The sequence below is a fragment of the Vigna angularis genome, chromosome 5 (assembly GCF_016808095.1).
Source record: "Vigna angularis cultivar LongXiaoDou No.4 chromosome 5, ASM1680809v1, whole genome shotgun sequence".
In the NCBI taxonomy this organism is placed as follows: Eukaryota; Viridiplantae; Streptophyta; class Magnoliopsida; order Fabales; family Fabaceae; genus Vigna; species Vigna angularis.
The window spans coordinates 225,792-246,999 of NC_068974.1; the positions used below are offsets into that span (position 1 = coordinate 225,792).

The following is a 21,208-nucleotide window of genomic DNA, read 5'->3' on the forward strand; positions in this document are numbered from 1 at the left end:
TTGTCACCTTATTTCCATCCAATGAAAGAAAGGTTTAGTGGTGGCCAAGGAAACACATTTCAAGTTGCCAAAAATATTTATTTATTTTATTCCAATAAAGTTCCTTCGATATTCAGAATGCACCAATACAAAAATGAAGAAAATGATGATCTTGAAGAACTACAAAAAATAGAAATTAGTTTTTAAAATTATATTTAGTATTTTTATACATTAAACGTAAAGATTAAGCAGCACTTAAAATAGATAATTTAGCGGTTAAAAGAGATTTTACTTTATCTTTGAAAAAGTGAGAGAGTAGCAGCTGAGCTGACACAAACCATATATAGGCATCATCTGATTACTGTCTGTGTCCGTGTCTGGTATACAGTGTGAATAGAAACTTCAAAATCAAAAAGGGGCCACCTTTGGAATCTTTGAGACATTCATGAGGATGGGGATGGAGACGAGAATGATGATGGCCATGGTTGTTCTCATGTTCCTTCTGCAGATGGTGGCATCATCGGATCTCCGACCTGGGTTTTATTCAGAAACATGTCCAAACACAGAAGTTATAGTACGAGATGTGATGAAAAGGGCCCTTGCGGTGGAACCCAGAAGTGTTGCCTCCGTTATGCGGTTCCAGTTCCATGACTGTTTTGTGAATGTACGTACGTAATTCCTGTTTTTTCTTCTTCTGTAAACTTGAAATTTTGTGAGTGTTTCTTTGATTTCTGATTTGGTGGTGCATGATGGTTCAGGGGTGTGACGCCTCCATGCTGCTTGATGATACACCCACCATGGTTGGGGAGAAGCTTGCTCTTTCCAACATAAACTCCCTGAGATCATTTGAAGTTGTCGATCAAGTTAAGGAAGCCCTAGAGAACGCATGCCCTGGTGTTGTCTCCTGTGCTGACATCATTATCATGGCATCCCGAGATGCTGTCGCTCTGGTTCCATTTTCTTTCTCTCTTCTCAAAACCCTTCCCTCCTTCCATCTCTGTTTTACATACAAGTTCCTCTGCCTATTACTTTTTTATGCACTGTTCCTTCCTATTTTCCATCAATGAAAACTATTTTCAGTATAGAAAGTTAACCTAATTATACAGATCTTGATTTTGATCGCATTTATTTTTCTTTGTCTACAGTTTCTTATCTAAATGGAAAAAAGTTAAATGCATTTTGTTTGAAACTGTATCTGATAATTAATTACTAGTAAAATTGAAATCAGTATTCTTTGAAAGAGGTGCATGCAGATGTTTGATGATGAAGCAATGAGTCTGGTATGAGTATGTGTTGTTTTTACTTTGATTGCAGACAGGTGGACCCGATTGGGAGGTGAGGTTGGGAAGATTGGACAGCTTGAGTGCTAGTCAAGAAGACTCAAACGAAATAATGCCGAGTCCAAGAGCCAATGCGTCTGCTCTTATCGATCTGTTTCAGAAGTACAATCTGACTGTGAAAGACCTTGTTGCACTCTCAGGGTCTCACTCCATTGGTCAAGGTCGGTGCTTCTCCATCATGTTTAGGCTGTACAATCAATCTGGAACTGGAAGGCCTGACCCTGCCATTGAGGCTGGCTATAGGGAAGAGCTTGAGAGACTTTGTCCGCTGGATGTTGATCAGAATGTGACAGGGAACCTTGACTTTACGCCTCTTGTGTTTGATAATCAGTATTTCAAGGACTTGGTTGCTGGGAGAGGGTTTCTCAACTCTGATCAAACACTTTTCACATTCCCACAGACAAGGGAGTTTGTCAGATTCTTCAGTACAAATCAAGATCAATTTTTCAAAGCCTTTGTGGAAGGAATGCTTAAAATGGGTGACTTGCAGTCTGGTCGACCTGGGGAAGTTAGGACCAATTGCAGAGTCGTCAATGCTCGCCCTGCTCATTTGCTCTTTGAGTCTCAACACAACCTCCTCAGTAATAATAAATCAATTTACGATATGTAAATCAATAGATGATGCATCATGTCTCTTCAGATTCATGCCTTCTATTTATGTTATCCAAGTTTTCAACTATGAACCAAACTCCACTGTTAAGGTTTGAACCATCTTTGGCTAATTAATTTTCGTCTTTTTCTTCACATTCCAACTTTTCAGATTATAAACTCTTGGATAGTTTAGTAAATGCATTCAATTTATAACGTACAAAATCAGTATATTCATTTAGTAACTATTAGTATGTTGAACCGTAAACATGTCGTGGAATATTGCTGCCAATTTATAAATTGATCAATGATTTATACAAGTAAACATCAACTTCGATTAGCAACTTTAGCTGTTATGAAAATTTCTTAATTTCTTAGCAAAGCTTAGACTTGTTTTTCTTTTTCTGAGTTCTTATAGAACTTAGCTAAAGAAATAACAGAGAAAGCAATTTCAATCATAATTTAATATGAACGTGCTAAATGAATATAATTATGATATATGGTCACTAATAGAGATGCATACAGAAGTAAATAAAAATTGTCTTATACATGAAAATGTGAAACTTTCAAAAAAATATGAGGATATGAAAGATGACTATTGATGTCCATGAATCCATAATTAACTCTACAGATTCTGATAATGTAACTCTTGATGTTAGATAGATGGAAGATTTTAAAACTTTCTCACAAAAAAGTATTTTTCATCACCAATGCTAGTAAGTCTATTATCACCGGAGAAGGAACTGTTTTTATTTCAATTTGAATTTTGTTGTTTCTTTTCTAAAATATAACTTATTGTTAGTACTCTTGTGATTTTAGTGACATTAAAATGAGAAAAAAAAGTTATGGTATCAGTTGGAGAGTTTTCAATAGGATAAAAGATTAAGAAACTCAAACTTGGATAAGTTTGTATACTCACTGTAATCATTTCTCATAAGTTGTGTGCTTAAGAAAAAGTTAGATGTAGTATGTGAGTTCAGTGAACTAGTATAAAATCTGTTAGTGCAGATGATATTACTAATCTTAATGGTCTAATCTACTGTTATAAACTTGGATAAGTTTGTATACTCATTGTAATCATTTCTCATAAGTCGTGTGCTTAAGAGAAAATTAGATGTAGTATGTGAGTTGGGTGAACCAGTATAAAATCTGTTGTGCAGATGATATTACTAATCTAAATGATCTAATCTACTGCTATACAAAAATAGTCTAAAGCTCGATTGATTGTCCTAACAATTACATTTATAACAAAAAAAAATGCTAACTTAAATATTAAATAATTATCTATTGTATATATTCTTCACAATGTGCATGAAGCTTTACAAACTCATTGTAATCATTTTTCATTTCTCATAAGTTTAAGAAGGTCAATTATCTATTGTATATATTCTTCTTAGAAAAATTTAAGAAAGTCAAACCTAGACAAGTTTGTGTACTCGTTGTAATTATTTATCATAAGTTGTATGCTTACGAGAAAATTGGATGTAGTTTGAGAATTTGAGTGAACGAGCATACTGTTCTGCACATGATAGTAGTGATCTAAATGGTCTAATCTACTACTATGCAAAAATAGTCTAAAGCTCAATTAAACTCATCCTTCTAGAGTCCATTGTTCTATCAATTACATTTATAACAAAAAAATTTCTAACTTAGTCAATTATCTATTGTATATACTCTTAACAATGTGCATCAAGCTTTAGCAAACTCTAGATTGAAGAAGGTGAATGAAGAAATGAGATCATTGAAAAGAAATAAAACATGGGAATTAGTAGATTTTTCAATTGGAAAGAAACCATAAGATGTATATTGGTGTATATTGTAAAATTTAATGCAGATTGTACTTGCCTGAACAACTTTCAATCTGAGAAAAATTTAAGAAGGTCAAACCTAGACAAGTTTGTGTACTCATTGTAATCATTTCTCATAAGTTGTGTGTTTAAGAGAAAATTGGATGTAGTCTGAGAGTTATAGTGAACCAGTATACTGCTCTGCAATCTAAATGGTCTAATCTACTGCTATGCAAAAATAGTCTAAAACTCAATTCAACTCATCTTCTAGAGTCCATTGTTCTATCAATTACATTTATAACAAAAAAAATTCTAAGTCAATTATCTATTGTATATATTCTTAACAATGGGTATCAAGCTTTAGCAAACTCTAGATTGAAGAAGGTGAATGAAGAAATGAGATCATTGAAAAGAAATACAACATGGGAATTGGAAAAAAACCATAAGATGTATATTGGTGTATATTGTAAAATTTAATGCAAATTGTATAACTAAGAGATTCAAAGCTACATAGAATTATACAAGCATGTGGAATAGATTTTACTGAAATATTTGTTCTCATAGTCAAAGTTAACATACCTTGATTTATGGTCAGAAGATCGTACTACTAGAATTTCACAGAAAAGGATTCAAGCAAACTCGGTCAAATGGTAACAAAAAAAAAGTCTTAAGAAGTGAGAAAACGCAAAGATATTTAGTTGTGGCATAATCATTTAGGACTTGCATTTTTTGGTTAAATAAAATAATTATTTGCCTGAAGAGTTTTCAATCTAAGAAAAATTTAAGAAGGTCAAACCTAGACAAGTTTGTTTACTCATTGTAATCATTTCTCATAAGTTGTGTGCTTAAGAGAAAATTGGATATAGTCTGAGAATTGAAGTGAACTAGTATATTACTCTGCACATGATATTAGTGATCTAAATGATCTAATTTACTGTTATGCAAAAATAGTCTAAAGTTCAATTCAACTCATCCTTCTACAATCAATTTTTCTATCAATTACATTTATAACAAAAAAAATTTTAACTAAGTCAATTATCTATTGTATATATTTTTAACAATGTATATCAAGTTTTAGCAAACTCATAGAGAATTATACAAACATGTGGAATAGAGTTTACTGAAATATTTGTTCTCATAGTCAAAGTTAATATAGTTTGATATTGTTATCTAAACCTTGACTTATGATAAGATTTTACTGCCAGAATTTGACAGAAAAGGATTCAAGCAAACTCAGTCAAATGGTATGGTAACAACAGAAGAGTTTTAAGAAGTGAGAAAAGGCAAGGATATTTGATCGTGGCATAATCATCATTTTTTTGTTATATAAAATAATTATTTGCTTGAAGAGTTTTCAATCTAAGAAAAATTTAAGAAGGTCAAACCTAGACAAGTTTGTGTACTTATTGTAATCATTTCTCATAAGTTGTATGCTTAAGAGAAAATTGGATGTAGTCTGAGAGTTGGAGTGAACCAGTATATTACTCTGTACATGATATTAGTGATCTAAATGGTCTAATTTATGTAAAATTAATCTAAAGCTCGATTCAACTCATCCTTCTAGAACCAAGTGTTCTATCAATTACATTTATAACAAAAAAGATACTAAGTCAATTATCTATTGTATATATTCTTAACAATGTGTATCAAACTTTAACAAACTCTGGATTGAAGAAGGTGAACAAAAAGATGAGATCATTGAAAAGAAATAAAACATAGGAATTCGTAAATTTTTCAATTGGAAAGAAAATATAAAATGTATATTGGTATATATTGTGAAATTTAGTGCAGATTGTATAACTAAGATTCAAAGGTAGATAAGTAACAGAGGATGATACAAGCATGAAATAGGTTATACTAAAATATTTGTTCTCATAGTCAAAGTTAACATAGTTTGATATTGTTATCTAAATCTTGATTAATCCTTACAGTAATTTGTGGTGAAAATTTCCTTTTTAAAGAGGGAGTTTTCTATAAAAAAATTATATGGAGTTGATTTCCAAGATACATGAAAAGAAGTTATGGAAGATAAGAACATACTAAAGCTACACCGCAAGCATGAAGTCCATATATTATGTCATGTTGTTTGCAAGATTATGATTATACAGGTTAAGATAATATATATTTGATTAACTAAATTATAGGTTTGTGTTTAATTTTTGTAATCAAAATTATAATTTTGTACAAAATATCGTATAATGAGAGCTTCCTCAATTTAGTGCTGATTTATATAAAGTAATACTATGTAGGGATACAGTACTACAATAATCATCATTTATAAACTCTGGTTCAAGTAATACTGTATATGGAGTACTACAATAAGAGTCTATCATTGTATAAAGGGATAAAACAAAATATTTGATTAAATTATAAATTTGTCTTTAATTTTTCTTACAAAATTATAATTTTGTACAATTTTGTACAAAATTATAATCTCATCTCTGGTTTAACTCATACTATGTTGGGATAAAATACTATAAGAAGAATCTATCATTATACAAAAAGATATGAATGGAAATCATAGAACAAATTCTTTTTCAATTTCTATATTAGCATTTTTCTTACTTTCTCTTGATTCTTAGAGAACTTAGACAAAGAAATCAATTTTAATGTAATATTAACATGCTAAATTAATATAATTATGATATGTGGTCACAAACTAATGCAGATACACAGAGTAAATATTATCTTATATCCATGTAAAGGTTATAGAAGATAGAATATGAAAAATGCTATGCTAAAAATCAAATAATACAAAGATGAATACTGATGTCATTGAAGCCATAATTGACTCTGCATGTTCTGTTCATTCATGTCACCCTCTTGATGTTAGACAGATTTAAAATCTTAAAACTTTCTCACAAAAATGTATTTTTCACATTGTATCCTTATCTAATTAGTTATTATCATTAGTTATCTTTAATATGTTTTCTTAATTACATTTATTTAAAATGTTATAATACATAAATTTCATTTATTATAGTAATTTTTTAATACAAATGTTACTATAAATAATATAATTGTGATATTTGATAAATGAATATTATTGTAAGTAAAATTAAGATAATATATGATATTATTTTTCTTGAATTTATGACATATAAAGTTGTATTTTTTTGTGATATTGATCTAAATAAAACAATATAGACAAACAAATTATAAGGGTCAACCATTAAATTTAAGTACTTCTAATTTTTAAAATACTTAAACTTTTCCACCTATACCTCATCGCACCCGGCAGCAGTACCTGCTTCAAGTTCCTCATTTTCTCATATTTGAAGAGCAGGTTTGTCTCTTATTTTTGCATATAAAATTATAATTTTGTAAAAAAATATTATACAATAATATATTTCATTAATTTTGTTTCTATAAATGTTACAATCATATATTTCATTAATCATATATTATACAATCATATATTTCATTAATCTTGACCAAGCCTTTGGCTCCTTATTCTTTCAAACAGTTTCAATCCAAGCATGTCATGTTTGATCTTTATATGTCAGCTTGCAGAGAATGTTAAATGAAACTTCTGTTCATCATCCTTTTGTCACAACTTCTATATCTTTTTTTATTATTATTTTAACTTTGTATTTATGTGTGTATAACTTGAACTATGTAAAAAAGATAAAAGAATTCTTTTATTGATAAAAAGTATATCAATTACATTCCAACGATTTCTATTTATAATAACCAAAACGTTTAAAATAATAAAATAAAAATATGTTAAAATGAATGGAAAGATTATGAAGATATGGTTTTCCAAATTATTACCAATATATTGAAAGCATTTTTATTCTATAAAATTCGGCTTCTGCACTATATACTTTTTTTTTTCTTTTTTTTTTTGCTTATTAACGTCATCAAACTTTCTTCAAAGAAACATGCATTTCTCATAGGTAACTTTTTTTATCCGTAAAAAAATATGCATAGCATAGTTTGCGTCATTATATTTCTTCAACATAAAAATATTTTTCTTTCTTGAAGAGTAACCCATTTAAGAGAGCAATTACATTTTTCTTTGGAAGATGAAACTTTCCTTCTTCTTTTTAATAAATAACCTCTATTTCAGGGAAATACTTAAGTTTTAATATGTTTTTTATATTAAATTTGGCCACAATTTTTTTTCTTTAAATCCAAATTCTATATTTCATCATCCCTGAAATAATCATGCCACATATATCAATAGTAATGTAAGTTGACTTGTAATAGAGTGTTTTATAAATAAAATATGATCTTCTTGATTTTGCATGTACCCTAAAGAAACTATTGTTTCTGAATCTCTCAAACCATGCTCTTTAAGATATTTTAAGACCATATAGGATTTTGGGGGGTAGAAATTTGTATGACATCAAAGGTAACATTAAAGTTATGATGTCTATTAGAGATTGTTAAGACAAGCATATTAAGAAATAAGATATCTAGTATTTTCTTAATAACACTTACCTCCTTATTATATTACCTTTAAGGCTCTTCAACTTTAGGTTAAACAACTTTTCGTCCTTTTAAAGTAAAAGTGGATTGTCTTATTTGGTTTAATCCCATTTCTGGTGACTTCATAACTTGAATCTTGAGTCCACTTCAAAGATATATATATGGTAATAACAAGAAAGAGGACTCTTCTACTTCAAGTGATGTCTCCACTCAAAGCATAAGACATAAGGATGACAAAAAAGAATGTTATTTCATAAGTGACATCCATGATGGTAAATGCACAATGATTATGAGGATGATAATATTTGTAAGACTAGACAAAGTAAATTTCACAATAGGATAAAAGAGATAAAAAAACAAAAGGAACTTATTGCAACGAATGTTATTTAAGATATGAGTGAGTAATCTATTATTGTCAATGTTAATTTACAAAGTATGTTAATTAACATACTTTTTACCTATTATTGTCAAAGTGAGTAACAAAATATGAACAAAACACCATGTGTTTTTTTTCCTTTTGCTTTTGCAACCTTTTTCCTTGATCGTGATAAAAATTTATTATCGACATCGATCGTAAATTGATTAAATGATTTTTTCCCGTAATGTTCTTCAAATTTCATAAGACAAGCAAATTGAAAGTTAAATTGAAAGTGAAAACCTTCAAATAATCATCAGTGTAGGAATAAATAATACGAGGATACCAGTTCTCTACTAAAGCAAAATTTATTCAAATCTTGTGAATGAAAGATAAGAAAAAACTTCATCTCTCACACTAATTCATTTGCCTCAACTCAAATTACTCTAACAAATGTGAATCCTATATAATGAGTCACAATTGTTACACTAATTTATTCATTTCTTATACTAATCCAAATTACTACTAAAATACTTTTAAAAAAAATGAAAAAATTGGATGCAGCATAGTTCACAAATGAAATTACACGTCTAGTCAAGAGTTACAACCAAAAGCTCAAATGAACCTCAACAGTAAGAAAAACAAAACCTGTTCTTAGCGTTTCAGTCCCAACATCATTTCTTCCCCCAGGACGTCTTGCATCTCAACCTACGCAATTTCTAACATGCTAACTGTCAAATCATACATATCAGAATTCAAATCCTTGTGTACAAAAGAAACTTTATGACAGACTTTATTATTTCCAACCCGGTCACAGTAACAAGGACTTTTCTGAATACACTTTGCCCGAAGCCCTAAGAATGAAATATAACATAGCAAGGACAAAAAAATAAGAAATAATAATCCAAATTTCGCAAAATCACTATAGACTAAGCAACATACAACAAAACCTTTACATAGAGTAGCCGTCCCTTAAAACATGTTGCCTGGCAAGATTTTCTGGAATCTCCCATCACACTAAATGTCTCCAAGCACGGGATGTTGCACAAAATGTACAATCTCAGCAGTAACCTACTAATACATGGGCAATAGAAGCAAGTTACCCTAACAAATCCAAAAGGGGTGGCTGCTCAGCGTGTGACTTAGTGTGAGAGGACCTAGTGGTTGACGCAGCTCCCCTCCCTCTTCCTCGTCCTCTACCCACTGCAGATGATGGGGGAGGTGCAAGTTTAGGCGCAATGTGTTCATTCTTGTTGGAAGAAAATATTGATCCTAGATCTGTTGCTGGTGACTGAACATTATTGTATGAAACATTGGATGCTGGAAAAGCTTGACTTTGCTTTAGGAACCCAAGAGAATTCTGATGCCCAAGGCCACTATTCAGGCTACCCACTGTGGAACTAGTCCTTGAGTTCAAACTAATGGGATCTGCAGAAATTTGGGGACTAGCAGACCAACTCATGCTAGTTTGGGAACCAATATTGCTTGAAGTATTTGTCATCGAATTAAACCCAATGTTCAGTGGCATTCCTGAACTACCATTGTTGGGAATTCCAGATCCACTTGATACTGAGCCATTAGGACGTGGAGGCCAATCAGCAAAAGGATCATCAGATTCAAGATTAGACGTGGATGAAGTTCCTGCTCCTATTGTGTGCTTCTCAGTATCACTAAATTGTGGGGTAACACCAGGAGATGCCCGAGGTGGCCATTCTACATCTACTGACGGGCATGACTTGGTTGTTTGCTGAGCAGATAAAGCAGTTAAGGACAAATGCTTTTGTAAAGATGTTACTTGACCCACATGGCTGCCTGCCAGAGATGGACGGGCTGCATCAATAGAATTCTCAGTAGATGAGGCACTGTACTCTGTTTTGGGACCCCAATCTTCATCCCAAGAGGAGCTGCTTTTAGCTGAAGCAGGCACAGAACTGCTGCTTGTCCGCAGGGCTTCGGATTGAACACCATTAACCACGGGAGACCGTTTTACCTCTGGCATTCCAGAATCAGTCACAGCCACTCCTCGCTTCTCTTCTATTTTGCTGTACAAAGCAAACAATTCCAAAAAATATAAGAGGTTTGTCAGAGATCAAGAACAGAGGGGAAGACAAAGAAAATGTAAGAGTTAGAGGGTGTGAAAAATTAAAGAATACTGGAGCATATCCTTGACAAAGAGCATGTATTTGGCAAACTGTTGGACGTTCAATTGTTGAGCAGACAGGAGGGGCATAAGCAATGGAAGAACATGCTCGGCAACAAATTCTACTCCGTACTGAATACGAGAAATCAAACAAGACTTAGGTATTACTCCAAAATGCTATTTAACAACAACTCCAAATATCATTGATCATAGCAGTCAATAATATAAAAAACTAAGATTCATGTTTGGCAAATATCATTGGAAATATCACCTGCTTGAAAATAGAATTTGCAACCCCCAGGGTACACATAAGGGTTGGAGGGGAACGGTCAACAGCAGTACAGCGTTGAATTGTTTGCAAGATGTCCAAGACAGAATGTTTATCAAGTCGGTTAACCATGTCTCCTAGGCACAACAATGCGTTGACTCTAACCTATCAAACAAAAGAGAGAAATACAGATATGTGTGCATATAAGGAGAAAAGACCAGCTTACTAACACAATGTCAAACTCAGATCTTACCTCCGATCGGAGGCAGAAAAGAAAAACACAAGATTATCACACGAAAGTCCTACCAATTATATAAAATTAAATTCAAGGATACACGCACATCAAATAACACAAATAAGCCATAATAATGATAAAATAACATACACATCTAGCTGGGTAAAACAAAATCACGTTAAGCATTAAAGAATCTCCCAACTCTGAATGCACATCAGATACAAGTTTGTAAGGTTATGTACAAGCCAAGACAAAGGATCCTAAACTACCAAAGACAAGCCTTGTAAGAAAACAAAAGGCTTCTAACCTATCAAAGACAAGTCTTGTAACAAAATAGGTTTCTAAAACAGTTGAAGTTAGTTGTAGCAATTCTCAACATTAATGAGAAAAGACTGAGATTATGTGGCAGAAACAGGGGTACCACAAAAGCATCACTCACAGACCAGCACAGCTCAAAATTTGAATACCCCAAAACAGATTAGCAGACCCACAAACCAGATTGCAATAACAGAGTAAGGTTATTGCATTCACGGAATCCAACCAAGAATAGAACACTCATTTATTCAAAAAAAAAGGTGCCAGAAATCAGTCCCATCACCCATTCCAGAACCCATCCAAAGCACAAAAATCAAGGTTGAGCTTCAAAAATACAATAGCAAGAAAGGTTCAAAGAATTAGAAACCCATAACACTTGTCCAGCAAGAGTTTGAAGAATAATGCGCGGACCTCACAGTAATGTTCATAATGCAATTTGAAATAAGATAATAACAAAAACAACAGTATTGACACCAGAATGTCCATTTGTTAAATGAAGGAAATATGTGAAACATGAAAAAAAAAATTATATGAAACTTTGACATGCTAATAACTACAATTTAATTAAATAACAACCCTACAATCAAATAAGGATCTAATTATTCTGATTTAGGGTTAGATGCTACAAAAACACCATATATGTGCATCTGAGTGTGTGGGCAGAGTGTCAAGCTGAGACATTACAAGTAAAGGTAAAAGTTCAAACAAAATATTAACATACCGCTGCAACCGTTGTTTTAAGTGCTAATCCATGAACGCGGGGCAAAACCACTTGCTTGACAAGCTGATAGGTAGAACAAGAAAATTAAAAAATACAACAGATGTTCCTACTTTGAAAACAAACATTTGAATTGAAGTTTAAAAAAGTGTTAAGTTTATCTGGTTATGGGCTGGACAACACTAGGGAAATGGAGAAATAAGGTGACAATTAAGATGGCAAGAATTATTCAATTTATTGTAACTTATTACAATAAGGTACATTCATTATAACTGTTAGCCTTTCTCTCCATTTTTCCTTTTCGTCGTTCAAATCATAAAGTTTAAACAGTCCCCAAAAACAAATATTGCAAGTTGAAACAACAGAAGTTAAGAAGTTTGTTCCCAGTTTACAAAGTACTAACATTCAATGGAAAACATTTGACAATTTGAAGAATTCAAGTCTACTCCATTAGAAAAGAGCACTCACCTGGGGATCTAGTTGTTTGGAAAGGGATGTAGACTTTTTCAGGACCTCTTCTTGCAAACGAGCATCATTATCATCATAGGCCCGAACAATCATTGGAAGAACATGAGAAACTAAATGCTCTTGACTAGTCTAAGATAACAATAATGATCTGATAAGTTCGAATAAACTTAGCCACTAGATACATAGATTTTCAATCAACAAAATAAGGAAACTTATATAAACTCTCAACTACCTTGTTTATTATAAGATCAGCATGCTTCACAAGCAGTAACAGTGTCTCACCAGAAGCAGTACTCAACGCGGGGACAAGAGCTGGAAGTGTATATTGCTCAAAATCGTTCTTGTCCTGAAAAAGTATATTATTCTTTGCACTTCAATTTCATGAATTTCCATAAAATTAAAAAAGAAACTTAAAATATTAATCAATCCCTTGCATGTATGTGATTTATTATTGATACACTACTCTTGTTTATCAAAAACCAAAAAAGAGGTTAACAGTTGCAACAAAATATTAACTCATTTCATCTTTGTAGAGACTGAATTGTTAAATTTCCTAAACCATAGATCAAGATAAAGCAAAAAACAGAATGTCTGCTTCAAAATAAAGCAAGCAGACACAAGTAATGAGATATCTGATAAATTAACAACCAGTAGGTCAGGAGAAACAACCAAAGCCTCATCTCACAAGGATGGGTGGGGGATAAAAATAGGGACCGAACCACACCATTGGTCTCCATTAAAACCAAATTAAAAAAAAAATCAGAGCAATACAATTATTAATAACTTCAGAGACTCAAAAATTTAGATATTCTAAGGAAGTGAGGAAATGTAAGAGGGGATATTAGTACCTGAGACTCTGCAATAGTAAGAACCATTGGTAGAATCATTGGCTGTATCACCACATTCCTAAGCTCTGCACAAAGTGGTGGAAGGACCTGCATGAAAATTTATTTGTCCAAATTACATTAATGACAAAATTAGAAAATCATAACTTAGAAGCAACCATATTTGGAGAAAGCAGAACAACATGACTTTAACACATGCAACATAAATTCAAAATTCATGAAAGATAGAGAGTACATATTGGCTATCAAAGTTACAGGGCACAGGACTAAGTAATCGACAGAGTAAGATTATACTGAATTGTAAATGCTAGCAAGAGTACATGAATTGTGTATGATGGGAGAGAGCTAGATAAAATTGACTAGCGGAAACAAAACAGAAATTTTAGCAAAACAGCATATAGCATACCTTGTATCGCAAGACACGGGAATCAAAATCTTTCCACATATCTGACAATGCTTTTAAGAACTCTGTCTTCTGCATGTTATCTCTTTCCTAAAAGAAAAGAAGACACATAATCAAGAAATTCAACTCTAAAATTTGCATGTTATCCATTTTGTAATACTAACAGACAGCTAAAAATTCTTACAAGCATGTGGTCAAGGAACCGTAGGGCACGCAACCTAGTGTCATGCCGAAAAAATGGTGATCCTGCAAAAGTGAGAAGCACATATTATCATGATGACAGATTATAATGGAGCCAAGAAATACAGCAATCATGTTCAGCAGACTATCTAAAGGCTCCAACAGCCAGCAGAGACTATATTAATTGCAATATTCAATGACAACCAAATGATTTTGCTTACTCGATCCTGTAGAATTACACATGTAATCGATGCAGACCATAAACAGTACAGGCAATAACACAATAATCACCGAACGAACTTAAGAGAAGGTGAGTGTTAATTTCAGTGAACTAAGAAATTACAGTATAGAAAGCCAGGTTCCTATGTAGAGATACTGCCAAAGAGCAACACTCCTATAGAGAACTACTAGCAGCAACCCATACCAAATATACTTAATTTTCACACAGACGTTTTATTACTCTAATCCCATCTCTAGTAACCGCACCACACTCGCATAACTAATTTCCTCCCTACTTCCCTCTCTCTTCCAACACAACCATCACAGCATCACCCTCTATTCCTCCTAGTGCACACCTTCCAAGTCTTTTAGGCCCACTTGACATGTTTAACATGAATGTGCAAGACCTCTCTCTGGATTTCCAAATTCTTTAAATTATTTTGTGCCCTATCACTGCCACTGTCTTCAGCTTCAGCCTTGGCGTCAAGGTTGAACTTTGGAGGCTTGCTAACAGTGCAGCAGGCTCCAGCACATCAGCATATTCTCTCTCCAAGCCTAACAGGCAACTCTTTCCACATGACAATTCCCAACAGCCCTCTTTAATAATGATACAAGAACATGAGATGTATCCTTGAAGTGGAAGGGAGTTCAGGCTTATAGGCCACTTCAACCAAACATTCCAGCAACTAAAAATGTCCATAGAACCATCCAGACCGATCTTGGCACTGATTCTTGTTTATGGGGATGCAATTTCAGAGAGAAAAAAAACCCATTCTCCTACTTCAAAGCTCCTCTCTCAAATATTTATCCTCCCTAGTGCTCTCTGGGATGATATTTCAGTGTCCTAAGATCCTCATCCCAACAAATTAGTTCTCTTTGAACTGCTTGCAACCATGTTTCACCCGGTACGAACATTGTACTCATGGGTGGCTTTCTTCCATAAGCTGCTTCAGAGGGTGTCACGGCTATAGTTTCATGAAAATTAGTGTTAAAACTCATACCAGTATTCAGCCCAATGCAAGCATTGAACCAAGTCCAGAGTTGATCAGTAATAAAGCATCTCAACATTCTCCAATCTAAACACACCTACTAACAACCTTGGTTTGCCCATTTGTTTTTGGAAGCCAAACTCATTTTTTAAGTTGAGTCTCTAGTAACTTGAAGAATTCTTTCAAGAAATTACTTGGACAATTGCAGTGGACACTGAATGCAACCTTGTCATCTGAGCCTTCAACCTCTCAAACTCCTATACATTTTCATTAATACTGGCCCATTGATGTAGAGTTTTTAACAGCTCATAGCTTGTCCCTCCATACCTTTTTTATAGCTCTGATTTGAGCTGCTCCCATATCAACCCTAGCTCATAAAGCAGCCAATTGAAAAAATGGATAGTGGTCATTCCATACATAACTGTGTTAGATTCACTTCTGTGTCCTGCACCTGGAAGTATATTTACACTCTAGAGATCTCAACAGTGTGGGGATCGTCACCATCAAACACTGGCAAGAACTGCTTTGGAATTCCTCCAATGATTCCCCTTGCCTTTACCGTAATTACTAGCTTGTTCAATTCTTGGAGACTTCTAATCTTTTGCACCTTCGTCATGCTCTGATGTCATCTCATCATTGTGTTTTGCTTTTGACCCAAACCTTTCTCCAGCATTGACACCGATTTCTTCCACCATCAACAGCATTGTTGCTAAGGTTGTCTTGAGGTTTGTCATTTCATTCTCCAGAATGGCAATCTTAGCATCCATTTTTTAATGCGACCTTCAACTACCCCTTTCCTAAAATTCTGATCCCTTTCCTCAAGACTTCCCCTCTCAACAAATCCAGTAGATGGGAAAAGTTTGATGCAATCAAGAAGCGGTATAGGTAATAACACAGAAATCATTAAACGAAGTGAAGAAAATGGTGGGTATTGTTTCTGTAAAGAACAAAATTATAGTGGAGAAACCCTTCTACAGCAACCAACCGCCAAGCTCCTACAAAGAACTACTGCCCCCACCCAAAATAAACATGTTTAATTTTCACCCAGAGGACTTTCTACTCTGCCTGCATTATCTAATAACTGCACCACACTTACGTAACTAACTTCGCCCCTATTTCCATCTCTCAGCCACTCACAGCATCATTCTCTGTCCCTCAACCATTCAAGAAGATTCCTAAAGATATTATGGATCTGTGTGATGTAGGGATACTGCACAGAGCACAAATTGCTCCCTAAGATCTCAACCGGTGAGATTTACTTTAACAGCAAGGGTAAGTAGACCCAGTCTACAAAGATTTTCCAGAAAAGTAGCTGCAAGGCTGTGAGAACAGCTGCCACAACCTACAGCACAGTGAAAACAGGAGAATAATGGGGGAATCAAGACACTAACTATAGGGAAAAACACAAGTCCCATGTTAAATATAAATAAGGCCAAAGTAACGTATATATAGGAGTGGGAGACAACCATCACCTCACAAGCCTGTTCTGTAGGGTTGAGATAAAGCACAAACCCAACTTTTATGATGGTATCGAGTTGTATCTTAGCCTTGTCAATGGATCCACCTACTATATTATTCACTCACCAAACCGATATGGCTGGGCATGAGAGGGTGTCCTAGGACAAACCCAAATCCTACATTAACTAGAGATAAGGCGAAAAGTGTGTATATAAGTGGGGAAACCTTATCTTGAAAGCAAATATGTATGATTGAGTTAGGATCAAACCCAAATTCAAAGAAAAACAATGGTTTTGATACCATGTTGATATGTTTAGGAGAAAAAGAAAGGAGACTCACAATAATATTCTGAATGAATGATAATAGATTGATATTGATGTGATATAAATTACAAAAGTTTTACCTATTTAGTAATGCACTACAAGCAGTACTAGCCTAGACCAGTGAAACAACCAACCTAACTAGATAATATAATAGCACTCAAATATTCTAACTTTCAGGTTCAAACACTTCCTAAGAATACGCCATCAAGGTAACCAACTCAAGAGTCATCTGTTGTGAAATGTAGAATTATACCTTCCTGTTCAGATATGTCACCAAAAGCTTTAATTAATGAAATTAACACCTATTAGAAATTCATTTACAAGAAATTCACCAAAAAAACTACTCTAAGATGTCATGTGTTTTTTATTTAAGCAATGGAGAAAATGCATTGATTCTCCAAGCTATCTTTACCTGTAAAATCCATTGCTGTTGGCCTGGAAGACTCATTCGGAGAAAGCATCCTTTGCAGGTCATGAACCAGTTCTGATGGGATAGATGAGAATGCATCACTGGATAAGTAAGTCAAGGTATTTGTGTACTGCATAAGTACAAAACCAAAATTTCTTATTACCTTCTAACGAATGAATAATAGAGCCTAAAATCTTGTCGTCAAGTAATGAAACTAATAATTTTCCTTCCTTCTACTTAAGTAATTAAAAAGTCTCTTCAAGGACAAGACACGTGCAACCATCAATGAGAATCTATTCAGAAAGTTTAAAAACAAAAATCTATAACTTTAAAATCAGTACAACTTAATTGCAGTAGAGGGGCAATTAAATGATTTGTACCTACCACCTTCACATTGTTCTTCACATTGTTGTGGCAGTCCAAAAAAAAAAAACTTAATTACACAAGGTAAAAAAATAAAGGATTTGTATGTACCATCTTCACATTGTTGTGGCAGTCAAACAAAGACTTGCGGGTGATTAAATGATAGGCAAGGCATCCCAAACTGAAAATATCAGATGAACTCCCAGCTGAAGACCCAGTGCTCCTCACCAGCTCAGGAGCAGTGTAATTAAGTGATGGCTGAAGAGGCAAAATAGAGTCCTCGACATCATATTCCTGTACAGAAGTTGAAGTGAAATAGCATCCATTACAGATTGTTTAAGCAAAACTTACTTTGCCCCTGAGGATGAGAATGAGATAGAGATAGAGATAGTATATTTCTCTTTTAGAAGTGATAACTTTATGTGGCCTTCTTATAAATCGCAGTTTAGACCCATATATTACAATTATAATCACGAAAATCAAGCCACAATATACACAATCATGTTACATGTACCAGGAAGAATAATAGCACAGGTATGATTACAAAATGCAGAGACGTCTACTTCCAGAGGAATATAAGGGTACTGAAAGTAGAGTTTGTGTCTAAAAATAAGCAAAGGAAGAAAATGTTGAGATCCTGATGAAGATGAAACATATAACACGAAAGAATCACTTTGTAAAAAATTATATAATATAACTGGTAATATAACACTGAATTGATCAAATATATATAACAAATTTATAGAAATGAGTTATTAGTATTAAAACCAAAAAATAGACATCATATACACATCAAGGAGATCAAGTGAACAAAGTTAATATTAATCTTATTAATTGTTCCACTCACAGCATAATGGAAGGGTTGCAGATTAGATGAGTCACCAGAAGTCTGAGTGGCAGAAACTGCAAAACCAAATCCAGCAAGTTTCCAGGCTCCACTCAAGGTGATAAGAATGTTCTGCAGAACATATACAATTATATTTAATTCACCAATCTTAAATTTCACAATGAAGGAACAAAAAAGGATTTGTACCACAGGGTAACTATTAAACGAAGAAGCGGTCCATATGAATGAACTGTGAAAGGTTAAATAGGACACCTCCGAAAGAATTCAAAGAGCATAAAATACCTTTAAGGTTAAGCTAGGCTGTGAAAGTGACAATTAGAAATACATAGATGCTACCGACGGGTACAAAAAAAATTTACAATACAATTAATTGCTATAAACCATTTCCAGTAATATGCCATACACGGGCAACTTACTAGCCAGAATTTCTTCGTTTATAAAATATGGGGCTAAACAAAAAAGAAAAAAGAAAAAATATTAAGGGGGAAATTAAGTTGAAGCAATATTTTCAAATAGTCCACAACTGTATTTTAAGTCGCGTCAATACTTTTTTAGGTGTCAACGACCACAATTGTGGCCCCATTGTCCACAATTTCCTACAATATCATGAAATCCGAAACTGCGACCCATATTAAGACCATGAGTTGCAGTAATGCTAAAAGATTATCACCTCGGGTGCTATAGCTCGATGAATAAGATGAGCTTGGTTGTGGAGAAAGTCCAGGGATTCTGCAATCTGAAGTAAACCATGCTTCACCTCCAACAGTCCCATTTCCTGAAAAGCAAAGGCTCTATCCTCAGCAAGAAGTGAAAATAAGTGTAAACCCCATTCTAGTCCCCTAAATTTAGAGAAATGTAAGTAAATCCCAAAAATTTAAAATTCGAGCCTCTAATATGCACAATTTACTATGCTTACAGTCCATCGCGAAGTTAAAGGCAGAACTAAAGTGACTAATGGATTCAAAGACAGGGACCAACAAAAATAAAGACAGAGACTAAAGCGAAAACAGATTTAAATCCCAGGGATTCATGTACCACGGTATTAAAATTCTGAGACAACTGAATCAAAACATCACGAACTCAGACTAGAATAGAAGTCTATTCCGAAAAGAAACAGCAAAGCAGGAAGTAGATCGAGTGAAGCTAGCAGATCACGTAACAAAACGAAACGAGATGTGGATCATTTACTACGTATAAGAAGGAACTGAAAAAAAGAAGGTACCATTCCCCTGAGATCTTTAGGAAGAACAGGAATGTTATCAACAATGGCAAGAGTATTGGCAGCGGAAGCAAACAAGGGTTCGGTGACCATAGCCATGGCGTTCTTGCTCTCGTCGAGGGCCTGGACGACGTGAACGACCCCAGGATGCCTGAGGCGAACGAGCTTGGCGGCATCGGTCCGAATCAAATCGAGAAAGGAATCCTCGGCGGCCTTGGTAAGGCCCGCACGCATTCGGGCCTCGGAAAGAGAGCGCTTGTCCAACACCCAGACACAGACGACAGGGTATTGGTGCTGGCGCGCTGGATCACGGGCCCGGGCCGAGTAGAGCCTCCAGACGAGCCCGGGCCCCGCCGAGCCGATCTGGTCAAGGAGCTCGTAGTCCTGAAGTGCCTTGGGGCCCGTGACCTCCTGCACCGTTGTCTGCACTCTCTTCTCTATGACCGCGGCGGTTTTGGCCAATGCTTGGGTTAGGGTTTTCATATTGAGCGACATTTTTCGAAGATTTTTATGACTGAATTAAACAGCACGTCACAGGGCACAGCTCCCTCTAATTCAATTCAGTTTTTGAAGATGGATTGCAGATTTACACTGTGCCCCGATCACCTTCTCTCTCTCTCTCTCCTCCTTTTCCCTTTCTCTTTCTATTTCTCCTTCTATGCTCTTACATTCATCTTCCTTAGCACACCCACCTTCTTCTTTAGTCTATTTTGTCCTCCTTCATCTTTTTCTTCTACCATGCCTTCCTTCTTCTTTTTTCTTTTTTTCTAAAAAAATTATTATACCATTCAACCCTTCTAATTTATTAACTAAAACCATAAATATATCTTTAAGATTTTTCAGACATATTTACTTTCAACCTATTAGAGTAAGTTGTGATAAAAACAAGAACTTGAAAAAAAAACATTATAAGTAATTATCAATTTCTAGAACAAAATTAGTTATAGTTAATAAATATTTAATGAACTTGGTCTCAATAGAGGAAGTCAAAAACGATTTCCTATTGGGACATTGTTTTATATTCGAAATAACATGATATGATGATATAGCAAAATTAGTAGACAAATAAAATTTTTATTTAATTTCTTATGAAAGATGATTCTTCAAATCCTAATTATTAAACTAATATATGAAATTCAACTATATCCAATATTTCAACTAGTTTCCAATAATACTTAAGCTAGTAATCTAACCACATAATTTAGTATTTTAAGATTAAAATAACCAAACAATGTGACATACACGGTTCTAATAACTAACTCATATTTGGTGGTATACTGTGTGGTTCTCAACTAACAAAGTCATTCTAACTAGGAAGATAGAGTC

General features: G+C 34.1%; 2 protein-coding genes across 2 annotated transcripts; one reads left to right on the forward strand and one right to left on the reverse strand.

Moving 5' to 3' along the window:
• The first annotated feature begins 325 nt into the window (after nt 1-325).
• LOC108339597 (peroxidase 17) lies at nt 326-2,063 on the forward strand. Its single transcript, XM_017576751.2, has 3 exons — nt 326-643; nt 738-929; nt 1,294-2,063. Exons 1-3 carry the CDS (start codon nt 425-427, stop codon nt 1,927-1,929), a joined length of 1,047 nt encoding a protein of 348 aa, XP_017432240.1. The 5' UTR covers nt 326-424; the 3' UTR covers nt 1,930-2,063.
• A 7,183-nt stretch (nt 2,064-9,246) lies between these two features.
• Nucleotides 9,247-20,599, reverse strand: LOC108340272 (SCY1-like protein 2 B). The gene is made up of 14 exons (XM_017577527.2): nt 19,886-20,599; nt 19,334-19,438; nt 18,664-18,774; nt 17,928-18,110; nt 17,457-17,583; nt 14,060-14,121; nt 13,879-13,965; nt 13,476-13,562; nt 12,860-12,973; nt 12,628-12,756; nt 12,163-12,225; nt 10,895-11,056; nt 10,637-10,755; nt 9,247-10,525 (listed from the first exon to the last, which is right to left on the reverse strand). The coding sequence occupies exons 1-14, from the start codon at nt 20,375-20,377 to the stop codon at nt 9,583-9,585; spliced, it is 2,784 nt and encodes a 927-aa protein (XP_017433016.1). The 5' UTR covers nt 20,378-20,599; the 3' UTR covers nt 9,247-9,582.
• Nucleotides 20,600-21,208: the final 609 nt, after the last annotated feature.